This window comes from Python bivittatus, unplaced genomic scaffold, assembly GCF_059951505.1.
Source record: "Python bivittatus isolate LINGU-HERP-01145 unplaced genomic scaffold, Pbiv_v1 ctg000410_np1212, whole genome shotgun sequence".
Lineage (NCBI taxonomy): Eukaryota > Metazoa > Chordata > Lepidosauria > Squamata > Pythonidae > Python > Python bivittatus.
The window spans coordinates 1419363-1432390 of record NW_028277067.1 but is presented as its reverse complement, the minus strand read 5'-3'; the positions used below and the strand labels follow the sequence as shown (position 1 = coordinate 1432390).

The following is a 13028-nucleotide window of genomic DNA, read 5'->3' as shown; positions in this document are numbered from 1 at the left end:
ACTCTGTGTCACAGTACCAATCTGGGATGGGGAAAAAGTTAAATCATGTGTTTAATATAACATGCCGCTTTAACCTTTTGGGTGTGTAATAACAAGCTTCACAAGAACAAAGTATAGAAAAACAGTTTTTCTGATGTGAATATAACATAGGCTGAAATAAACATATAACACAAACAGGGAGAACGTGTCTGCTATTCTCTCAATAACGGTAGGCTGAATTACCATGGTCTCACAGAATGTTTGCAAACATTCAGTTTTCTAAAGGAGAAGATTCAGTCAAAAAATGATGCCAATGGGGAATTTTCTCCTAGTGTAAATGTAAAGTATTTTCTGTCCAGATCTCCTGGAACTTGATAGTTACAGTGGCTACTGTTTTACACTATAGGTCCCCATATCCAAAAATATTTAACATCTCATCTACTCATAGGCCCCCTTAACCCATGTTTAAAAAAAAAAAATCTCAAGAGGACAAAGTTGGACTATTGATGTTTTAAAGAAATGCTAAGATTTACATATTTGATTTCAAGTACATATTTGACTTACAAAATCAAAGCCATATAAATAGTAAAAAAAAGCACACTAAAATTACTGAAGAGTAAATTAAAATATAGCTACAAATTAAACACTGGAAAAGCCTGTCCACTAAAAATATTTGCACCTAGTGCAAAAGCATTAACAAACCTCCTTAAAGAGAGAATTTCTGAGGCTGGGAATCACAATAAGCAAGGCCATGTCTCCATTCATAACCCACCTTACTTTGGAACAGTGTTTCTCAACCTTGGCAACGTGAAGACGTGTGGACTTCAATTCATGCTGGCTGGGGAATTCTGGGAGTTGAAGTCCACACATCTTCACGTTGCCAAGGTTAAGCAACACTGCTTTAGAAAATCAGAGTGTTAGGGTTATATAGAAACTGTTAGTACCTCAGATTCCCTGGACAGAAATTTAGCAACCATCAGCTCTAGCCAGGAAAGCTAACTGTACTTTCAAGGATGATGTGTATTGTAGTCTACTCTATGAGAGGATGTTACCAGCTTGGGGAAGGCAGATTTAGTATTTATAAGTAAAAAGAAAAAAAACACTTTGTACTGTGCTTGAAAAAGACCTGGCCTAAAGGTGTGTGAGCTGGTGAGATACATTGTGCTCCTCAGTTCATGTTCAGTACATATTTGTGTGTGGATTGATATGAACTTGAAGGTGTCACCAGTGGCCTTGGAAAGAGCAAATAGGGAGGGACAATGTAATATGGACATGAAAAGTCGAACAGTTAGCATGTAGGAAAGGATAGAGAATTTCGTGGGAGGGGCTAGATCAAGGGACACCATGAGGATCTGGATAGTCATGGTTATTAAGAAGGGCCTTAATCCATGCGGTGTGGAATGACCAGAAAATGAGGTAGCAAATTTATGATTTAAAAGCAATTTTAGACTAAAATCTTTCAAGGGAAATTCCTGCTTCATAGAGGCAAATAGTTACCTGTTTTTGTTCCTGAGGTGGCTGCAGGGCTCTTCTGATGTAAGTCTTGATTACTTGCAACCAGAATTGGATGTTGGTGTGGACGGCATAGAGTCTTGAACCTTATTCCTGTATTAGAAATGCAGATGCCACTCCATAGACACCCTTTTTCTTAGGGATGTTCTTGCTTTTAGCCTGAATCCCTGCAGCAAGGAAACTTTCTCAGGGACAGTGATACCCATTTTGGCTTCCAGCTGCATGAGGACCCTACCCATAACCCAGTGGATCCTCCCTGAGCCTCCAATTGTACATCATTGCCAGATATGCATGGCATCTATTTGCTTAGCAATGTTTTGTCCTCTACTATTTTAAATATGAAGTTGGAGTTTGTTCTTTTTAGCTAAGGAAGATTTGAAAAAACATGACTGGCCAATACGCTACAGCATTCAGCAGCTGTGGCTTGTGAAACGGAGGCAGACTGCACATTGTGTGGAAGCCCACAGGCAGCTGGGTGAAGAACGATAGGTGTAAAAGGGAGAGAGAGTATGAGAGAGGGAAAGCAGCCTAGGGAGCAGACCACAGGTGTGACAGTCAAGCGGCAGGGTAGTGAACCTAGGCCTTGTTTTTCTTATATGTGGCTCCTCCTGCTTCTGTCCTTTCCTCCTCTTCCTTGGGAGGAATGGCCTGAGTCATCTTGTTGCTGAAACCCAACACCACCTATGATGGCCCACAGCAGCTGGAGAAACAGCAAAGTGCAAAACTCTCTTCAGGCTTGCTGCATAGAGAAGGCAAGACACACATGCACCCACACACAAAGCCATAGGATTTACTTTGTCATGTCCAAAGGAGGGAGAGTTAGAGCCTTCCCTCTCCTACTGGAGGCCCTGTCTCTCTTCCAAAGTGCCCTAGATAGGTGAGGTTCATGAATGTAGTATCAACAAAAAATTAGTATCAACAGTTGTTTAAGTCTTCAAAGAGCTTTATGACCTTCAGTGACTTCACATACACACCGACAATTTTCTTGTGAGATAGGTCACTCTGATTTCATAAGTGGGGTACTGAAAAGCCTTTCAGTTTCTACTTTATATCTTTTGCTTGGGGTTTTTTTGCACAAACAAAAGGCACGGTTACTTATTTCCTGTTTGTTGCACATATTTTGCGTGATAACTGGCATAATGTTAGGCAAAGTGTGTGAGCTATGAATGAATTTCCTCTGACATGATCTTAGCCAAAACTTGGTTCTCTCTGCCTCATTTCTATATTGGTACATATAGGAGTAGTGACAGCGACCCACCTTACAATATTATTTGAAGGAAGATTGAGATTGGTGCATTGAACTGAACACTTGCAAGCACTTTCTAAATTATTATTATTATTTTATTTGAAGTAACATTCCTATGGCAGAGTTATATCATCTTTCTGGACACTCATGGTTCATATCTAAACTTTATCCCACACCCAGTTTCAAAATGTTTGCTATGTGGAATGTGCCAACACAAGAATTTCAGATATTTATTGTCTAATTTGCATTATAGATTTGGTAGCAATGGACTCAACTTTAAAAATTGACCCACTATCTCTAATAATAAAGAAATTGAGATATACATATAGTATATTTTTTCTTGATGGTTCAAAATCTAGCCATTTAAGCAGTACAAAATGTGGTCTCCAGTTATCTGATGCTATTCATCCCTCAGTACCCTGTTTTTTTTTCCCCAGCCTTTTTGTGGGTTTTTAATTTGCGTGTTTGTTATTCCTTCATTAAACTCAACTTGTATGCATTAAGGGAATATGAACATATAAATTTATATCACCCAATGGAATATAATAACTCAGTGGTTCAAATCCCTACCTGAGTGCAGAGTTAATTGAATTTGGGTCAGTCACACACTCTCAAACTAACCTACTTTACAAGATTATTGTTGGAATAAAACAAAGGGAGACACCTGCATAGCCTAACCTGAGCTCTCAAAGAGAAGGGAGGCTATAAATGGAATTCAGAAAATAAAGTGATTTCATCTTGAAGTCACAGAGCTCTTATGTTGTAAGGTGATAGGATATGAAAGAAAGTGAGAAAACATCAGCAATGACTACAGAAATTTTTCTTTCCTCCCTCCTCTAGCCCATTTTGTTTTAGTTTAATGAGTTTCAGAGTTTTTTCTAAAGGGAGTATTTGAGCTATGGGTTTCCATGTGGCATTTGAATACTGCAAGAATTTAATTCCTGTATGTAAATTAAAAGGGAGTAAATGCATTTCCTTTATGAGGTACACTTAGGACCCCAGTTGCAATTCTGCTTCCAGTTGACCATATAGTGTTAAAGCTGTCCAAAAGGGCTCTATTCTGAAAGCATCCATGCTTTTTGAAAAATCAGGGCAAAGTTTAAAATCTCAGAGTAATATTCCAGAAGGAAAAGGGCTGGCCATTTTTATTTAAGAATCAGGACCCATCTTATGTTTTTTCCCTTATATTCATACATCTCTCAGTGGATTTCATCTGCAGATTAGGGATAGCGTTCCAAGCATCATTAAATTACTTTGAGCTGAGAGTAGAATAAAATTCCCCTTCAGGTTTTGTAAATCCATTCATCATCAGCACAGTGGTAGCTGGTAGCATTTTCAAAGACTTTTAGAAATGTTTGGAGACATTTCTAAAATAATTTATTTGGAATTACTATAGAAGGTTGAGTTATAGGAGAGTAGAGCCTGTCTTTCTTTAACTGTTTGTTTTTTTTTAATCTTTGTTGCCATTCATAGCAATAGCAAATCTGTAGTTTACAGTACCCCAGCAGTGTTTCGTGTAAGGAGTAGTCTAATGGGAACAATGGCAGTGCCAATAAAGACGGATATTTTAAAATAAATGCATAACCAGAAGAACAGTGAGAAATGCAGAAGTCACATAAATACAATCTATTGGCTGGGTTGATACATTCAGTAGAAATACATAGAAATGAAATGATAGAAGTCTAACATAGATGGTGCCACTTTGGTTTATAAATAGGGTTTCCTTGAGGTTTGTTTTCTTCAGTGCACCCTTACAAGCAGAAAATGAGTGCAGCAAGGCGAGCACTGTGGTAGAATATTGTGCTAACTATCTATTGGCAAAAAGGTTTTTACATGAGGAAGAATTCAAAATTGTACTCCTTTGTATAGTCTGAAATGCTATTGCCATTTTTCTGTATGTACATTGTATGTTTAAATCTCCAAGAAGAACAAAAGCTTTTTAAGAGTTACGTGTAACTGTCTGAATGCATCCAAAGCTCAGTAAGCATGATAATGGTGTATAGTTAAATCCAGTTCAAAATTAAACTTCTTCTCTTCTTCTCTTCAGCCTTCCCTCCATTGTCTTGTGACTCCACATAGAATTGATCCAGGAGCAGAATGCGAAGATGGCAGCCAGGCCATACCTCCCAGGTCCAGACTGCCTGCGCCCTTTCACCCGTGAGTCCCTTAAGGCTATAGAGAAACGGATCGCTGAGCGGGAAGCCGAGAAATCGAAGAACCAACATGAGGAGGTTGTTGATGAAGAAAAGGGGCCAAAGCCCCGCAGTGACTTGGAACAAGGAAAAAGCCTCCCGGTCATTTATGGGGACCCTCCTCCAGAGCTCATTGGAGTGCCTCTGGAAGACCTGGACACTTTTTACCATGATCAGAAGGTAAGTGGGAAGAGTTAGATATAAAGGGAAAGATAGAACACAGTAACAATGTGAAGTAGTATCATGAAAGTCTTCCCCAGACCTGTATTCTCCATATATGTTGGTCTACAACTGTCACCACCCCAGACATCAAGCCATACACATTTGGAAGGCATCAGCTTGGGGACGGCTGTATTATAGTATAGGCCACATCACAGAAATGAAGAAAATAAAGCATCTGCCAAAGTCTCTACTTTGTGACTTTTCCTATCCTGAAGTCAGCTCTTTGAGATGGGCCAGACTAGGAAACCAAAGCCATGCAGGCCAATATAACTTTTATTATAAAGATATAGTAACAGAATCTTGCAAGTCTGAAAGCACTTTCCCCCTTCCTCCTCTTATCTTCATGAGGGTCTTGTCTGAGACATTTTCTCAGGTTACAGTTCTGCCCTGGTCTCGGGTTTCTTTCAGCTGACTGTTGTCTTGGTAGCAGCTCTTCCTCCTATCCCTCAAGGCCATTTCCTCGGCCCGCTACACCTACCGGGGACTGTAGCAAGACAAGATCTACAAATGAAAGGCCACATTCAGAAATTATTTGGAAGCATGTGTAAGAAACAACTTAATGGTCCAACCAGTCTAGTGAAGCATTATTACTTTAGAGCATTTATATGTATACACAAGGTTGTTTTGTTTCACACTTATTTGCTATCTCCATTACTTACTCAGTGACAGCCAAATCATACAAGACCTAGGTGCAGAGTGTAATCAGTATTTTAACTTAAATGCATATCTGGACAGTTGTGCATGAGAAAAGGATCATTTATTCCTTCTTTTGTACATTGTTTTCCTAATTTAAATCTCCCTTAAAGCTAAGATTTGTGGATATGTTTTCTTTAGAGGAGCCAGTAGTAGTTTGGGTGGGTGGAAAGACAGACTGGGAAAATGGGGAAGGTTAATGTACGTACTCCAGTACCATTGCCCCATTTCAATACAGGAATTCCCATGACCTTATGTAAGTTAAAATGTTTGGAGATCCAAAATTACATATTAGCCATATCACATCTGTCAAGCTCAGTATCACCCCCACAGAAATGTTAAAATTAAATAAATAGGGTCCAGCAGTCAGAACAGAAGTGCTGGACCAAGCAGCCACAGCCACTAATAGGTTTATGTCCTCCTCACAGATAGTATTGATTTGCCATTCCTCAGGTTCCAGAGGCTTTCTAGGAAATTGAGATGAATATCAACCACAGTGCATTCAGCACTTTTTAAAAAATGATAGATTTTTCAGAAATTTAAAAAGGAATGCTAGTGTTGCTCAATATTGCTATCTTAGAATGCAGAGGCATTCTGGGGAACCAAGTTGATGGTGGCTGTAGGGGCTTCACCAGAATTCTCTTCTTTGTACCATGCAGTAGCAGTTGCCTAAAGCTGCTTCTCCTTTCACTGTTGCCCATTGTGGCATGACTGCCTGCTGCCACTCATCCCTGCCATTTTGAGCATCTCCTTCCTCACAGTGGTCCATTGTGGCTCCATTTACTTCCTCACCTCCTCCATAATTGCTTTAATATACAAAATAGAAGGAAGGGAGGGAGGGAAGGAGGGAGGGAGGGAGGAGAAATTAAAGAAGGGGGGGATCCCAAAGACAAAGTAAAATGGGAAGCACCAAAAACTTATTATGCTGTATATAAGAAATAATTCAGCTTAGTTTTTAACACATTGTTAAACCTTGACCACATGGCATAATACTAACCAGTCTTTCCAGTATATTAGAGGCAAGAGTCCCCTGGACTGCTAGGAGGTCAAACCAGTCAGTCTTAAAGGAAATCAACCCTGACTGCTCATTGGAAGGATTGATACTGAAGCTCAAGCTCAGATACTTTGGTCATCTAATGCAAAGAGAGGACTCTTTGGAAAAGACCCTGATGTTGGGAAAGATTGAAGGCAAAAGGAGAAGAGGACGGCAGAGGATGAGATGGTTTGATGGCATCACTGAAGCAATGAGCATGAAACTGAGCAAAGTCAGGGAAGCAGTGAAGGACAGGAAGGCCTGGCGCAATATGGTTCATGGGGTCACGAAGAGTCGGACACGACTTATGAACAACAACAACAACAACAACTTTATAAAGAGAAAGTGAACACATATCAGCAACCCAAGATTGTAAATCTGGGGTTGTACTGTCTTGCTAATACTGAAGAGCAACCTCTTTTTGCCGCTCCCAAAACATAAACTGTATTGATATTTAAAGCATTGTACTGTATTAACAAACTTATGGATATTAAACCAAAATGGGGCAAGAGTGGGACAAGTTCATATCATTTGAGCAAATGTCTCCTACCCATTTTACATTCCAACATAATGTGGTTGACGGCCAACCCTTTTTAAACATTTTTTAGTACTCCAATTTTTTTTCTCAAAATAGTCTTTTAAGATCATAAGAAACACTTTCCAGTACTGACAGGAGTTTAAGACTCTGGTAGTGCAGCTAGACCACATTACAAAATCAAGAAAGATTTCAACTGAACATACCGCTGTTTTTGCACTTTCATGTGATCCAGATTCCTCTTATAATAACTTGAATGAAGTAAAAACTTGATTTGGCAATCAACTGATTTAAACGATTAATACCTTACTTGTCCATGATTCAAAATTTTAAAAGAAAAGGTATTTTCCTTTATTTTTCAGACTGGAAATTACCCCAGAATAGAAATTTATCATATTAATTAAGACTCTGGTAGTGCAGCTGAAATTATACTTCCATCCCAATGTTTTCCAATTGTGCCTTGCAGTCTAATATAACCATAGAGGTATGGCTAAAAATGGAGCCAAACCCCTACTATCACTTAATAACTTTCTACCTGTGCCCATACAATAGCGTTTTTTAAAACATTTCACAAAGATATTGAGGGGACGCGGTGGCGCAGCGGCTTAACGACGCTGAAAGTTGCCGGCCAGAAATGGTCGACACTTCAGCAGTTCGAGCCCAGCTTTCGCTCAGCAAAGCGAGCTCCTGCTTCCTCCCCCAGTTCCTGCCAACCCAGCAGCTTGAAAACTTACATGAGTAGATAAATGGGTACTCTCACCCCGGTGGGAGGAAAAATGCTGGCGGTGCTTGCATGGGAGATGGGACCAAGTTGCCAGCAACGTGGAAGCCGCACACACCTGAAAAAGGCACGAAGCAACGGAAACCCCGCCTCCTGTGTTCGCCAGCTGGGCTCCGCCCTAGGAAGGAGGCAATGGCAAACCACTTCCAAAACACCTTGCCTTGAAAACTGCAGGGACTCGTCCAGGCGGTCGGCGCAGAATCGGTCACAACTGAGTGCGGATAAAAAAAAAAAAGATATTGAATTCAAAATATATGCCCTTGAATAAAGCTGAAAGTCAGGAAAGTTAAAAGCCATATCATTATATGGTAGTTTCAGTTAAATACAGGAAACCTGTCCTATTCATAAAGAATTTTTACATATCTTTTCAATCTGATTAAAATAAAGGTATTAGCATAGAAATACCTCTAAGTAAGTGTATGAATGTTTAAGTAATATTCCTTTTAATAACATTTTTATAACAAGAGTCAGCATTAATAGCTCTACATGGCTCTGTCTTTGGAGAGCAGTAAACAGTGGAGTATTGCAGAGATCTGTCTTGGGACCAGCATTATTCAAACTTTTTATTAATGACCTGGATAATGGTACTGATGAACTGCTTAACAAATTTGGGAGGTCTGGCCAAAACAAGGGCAGCAGAATAAGATTGCAGTCTAATCTGAACAGGTTCAAGACTGAACTGAGAGGAATAAGATGTCCTTCAACAGGAAAATGGAGGAAAAAATACGGTACACATACAAGAAAAGGGGATTCATGGCTTGGAAAAGCACTGCATCAGATAAGGACATAGGTGTGACATTGGCAAAAAGCTAAACATAAGCCAGCTGTTAGAAGACTTGATGCACCTCTGGGCTGCACTGGAAAAAGCATTAAAGGGACATGGAGTCCTTATTCCCTTGTACTATGTACTGATGAGACCACACCAGGAACATTGCATATGACTCTAGGAATCACATTTCCTGAAGGATATTAATAGGTTAAACAAGTTCGGAGAAGGGTGATAGAGTTGATATAGGGGACAGTATGAAGGAACTAAAGATATTTATTCTGGAGAAAAGGGAATTGAAGGGAGGCATGATATCACTGTTCAAGCACATAAAAGGTTGCCATAAGGAAAAAATTTCCATTGCCACAGAAACTAGGACCAGAAATAATGCGTAGAAGTTGCAGTTACCTAGATTTCACTTAAATATAAGGAAACCCTGCAGGTAAAACAGGGGAACAGTCTACCTGTGATAGTTGTAGATTTTCCCCCTCTGGAGAAGAAGCAGGACAGCCACTTCCTGAGAATAATTTAACTGGTTTTCCTCCACATTACAGAAGACTAGACCAGATGCTCCTTATGGTCCCTTCCAGCTCCATAATTCTATGATTCTGTTTTCCCCCATAAATTCAGTGGGATTTTAGCTATTTAAATCTACTTTTATCTGAGATTTTTTAAATGATATGTTTACATCTACAAATGAAGAAAGTTTCTTCAAGTTCATTATTTTCAGATATTTAAAAGAACTCAAGCAAGCATTGAAAACAACTGAATGCAAATTTCCATAGAAACATGAAACATTTGAACCTATAGGAAGTTTACAAGTGAATTAAATAACCTGATAAATTTCCATACTACTATTTATTTGTTGTCACTTATAATAAGTTTGCTTATTACTGGTATTGCTATGCCACTTTACTCTAAATGGCTCTATTCCAAAATGGTGATCAATGCTAGTTGTCCTCTTTGTCCTCTTTGTACTTGTTCCCACGATTGACGGTCTTCCTGGGAAAACAGAGTCTGCACTGCTATCACATTTCTATATGAACGTATTTCTTCCTTACTACTCTATGTGCCACTGCCACTACAAGGGTTCAGACTGCAGACTTCCACTTATAGTGGCTATCAGTAGGACAACTGCTCTCTACCAGGGATAACCTGATTTATTGGTGGCATTACTTGACAGGTCACAGCATTAGCTGGTAATATGTAGTGCTTTAGTCACATCAGTAACATTTTTCTGTATGTTACTATTCTACACATAGTAACATAGTTACTACACATTTGTGGGGAAAGGCCTTCAGTATGGTGCAATGGAAATTTCTGAAACGATGAATTTTATAAATGGAATTATCTCATCACGTACACAAATTGCTTTTATATGCTGATGACATCTCTTAATGATAATTATGTATATTCTATATGAACGTGTATTAATAGTGTGCAACAATTTGGTAATCTCCTGGAGCTGAGGTTTACGCTACCATCCTGCTAATGTTGCTGCTAATTATTCATGGCTGCTTATCAGATAAGCTTATATCACATCTAAATATTATTTCTCAGATGTTCTACCTTCTGCAACGCAGTGGATGCATTTGGTAGCATAAACCTCAGCTCCAGGAGATTACCAAATTGTTGCACACTACTAATACACGTTCATATAGAATATACATAATTATCAGTAAGAGATGTCATCAGCATATAAAAGCAATTTGTGTACGTGATGAGATAATTCCATTTGTAAAATTCATCGTTTCAGAAATTTCCATTGCACCATACTGAAGGCCTTTCCCCACAAAACAACCATCACCAGTGATTTTAATTTTTCTGAAGGTATAATGTCAATTAGTAATCCAGTGTTATCATATGCTTGGTGACCTCTTATAAAATCTGATTCTGCAGGGTAGGTGTTTGAAAGTAATATTGCCTATAATCTGTGTGCTAGGGTTGTTATCAATATTTTTGTGTCAACATTTAACAAGAAAATCAGATGACAACTTGCATAGCCAGGAGGAATCTTAGCAGCCTTCAAAATCAAATTGGTTAATTTTTTTTCTCAGTTACGGATGGTTTGGTATGATACAATCAAGAGTAATAGTTTTTTAGAAGTTGATCTTCTGAGTAGAATCATTATATATTTTATCTGGGGTGGCTTTAATAGTAGAGATAATGCCACATGGTCACTTGGTTAATGTTTTTCTTTTTTTCTTCAGACATACATCGTCCTCAACAAAGGAAAGACCATATTCCGGTTCAGTGCCACTCCTGCTCTCTATATGTTAGATCCATTCCACCCTATCCGGAATGGTGCCATCAAAGTGCTTATACATTCATATCCTTCACAATACTTGAGCTGGATATGGTGTGGCTCCACATTGGGTAGACGTTTTGGGAGTTTCTGGTCAGAGAAACGTGGGATATCTGTGGCCAGCCAGATGTTGCTAAAATACAGTTCCCAGCATCCTTCACCACTGACTAGGCTGGCTGGATCTACTGGAAGTTGTAGTTCATCAACATCTGGCAGGATATATATTTTCTACTATGGCAGGTTGGAGTACCCAGCTGAAGGAAAGCAGCTGGGTTTGTGCCAAAGTCATGGGTTTTTTAGGGAAGGCAGATGACTGAGGGGGAAAATGCTGGAAGGCACCTGTACAGTGGTACCTATATGACCTGGATATAGAATATAAAAAGGAAAAGCAGAGAAAAGTGGGTGGGTGGGTGGTGTTATAGCAGATGCTGCAGGACATGCTGTTGGAGAAGACGTCACCTGGTAAACGGAGTAGAGTGGAGCTTGCAAGTCCAGTGATTCCGGCCCTGAGATGAGGAGGAAGCCTGGAAAGAACATACTGGAGCAGCTTGTGAACATGTGGAGAGACCAGGAGGTCAGACTGTGTCGCGTTTAAAGAGTTTTAGATACCGGACAGCGGAATTGCATGAGTTAAGGACTTTGTCTGGCAGCATGACAGCCAGGAGAACTCACAGGCGTTCCATTATCAGCTGTTATCTCCTTGAGGTAAGGAGTAAAAAAAGAAGCCAAAATACAGCACAGGCCAAAGTGAGGGAAAGAGAGTTGAGAGGGTGAGAACTGAGGAATATGAATATACACGCGCGCACACACACACACACACACATTGTTATGCACCTATTCAGTTTTGTAAATTATATTTTCACTTGTATATATTAGCTCATACTATTATATTTGTATAAGTATCTTACTGGTTAGAATAAACTCCCTCATTTGTTTAAGTGCTGCCCATGTTTGTGTCTGTATCAGCTCCTATCCTGACCCACCCTCCGATATCTACCCTTATGTAGAACAAGGGTTTTGCCAATAGGTCTTCATGTCTACAAATGACAAAGATTTCTTTTAATATTCACTTTATCAAATCATTTCCTTATCCAACACTGGATTCCAGCTATTATGTGCAGAAGAAGTGATATAACAGTCATAATTTCCAACATCTAAAAACCCAATAAATTGGTTAGGCTACTTCCTTTTCTTTAATTCTCCACCATTTTCAGCTCATATTCCCAAATCACCTTTCCCCAGCCTGGTTGGCTCAGGTTTTTCAAGGTAGTGATATCTTTAGGGTTACTAATAATTTAACAGTTATACCCATCATCCTCCATAACATTGCAAGGGACAGTTGTACTTTGGGGTTCTGCTGTGTGAAGCTACTTGAGAAAGAGGGGGAATTCAATTAGCACGCTCAAGATTTTTTCAATGAACATTTCCTTGGGTTCCATTTTTAAACACCTTTCCTTAATTCTTTAGTTTGAAAAGCTGATTGCTATGAGAACTGGATGACTTTTTTATCAAGCAAAAGCACAAAGCCTTGTTGATAGCTTTAGAGCAGTGTTGTCCAAACCTGGCCACTTTAAGATGAGTGGACTTCAACTCTCAGAATTCCCCAGCCAGCCATGCTGGCTGGGGAATTCTGGGAGTTGAAGTCCACTCATCTTAAAGTGGCCAAGTTTGGACAACACTGTTTTAGAGGAATTAGTTGAACTGTGAATTTTTTAACTCTGTCTGAACGTGCTGCTGTCTACAAGGGGTGTAGTTCTTAAGAAA

General features: G+C 39.4%; 1 protein-coding gene across 3 annotated transcripts in view; it reads left to right on the top strand.

Moving 5' to 3' along the window:
• Positions 1–4842: 4842 nt before the first annotated feature.
• Positions 4843–13028, top strand: part of SCN4A (sodium voltage-gated channel alpha subunit 4) — a 75077-nt gene continuing 66891 nt past the window's right edge. For 2 of the 3 annotated variants that reach the window (XM_025164533.1, XM_025164534.2), the window contains exons 1-2: positions 4843–5109; positions 11170–11288. In XM_025164533.1, coding sequence (XP_025020301.1) covers positions 4843–5109; positions 11170–11288 — 386 coding nt within the window. The remainder of the gene's footprint in view (positions 5110–11169; positions 11289–13028) is intronic. The other variant, XM_088143250.1, reaches the window with a different exon arrangement.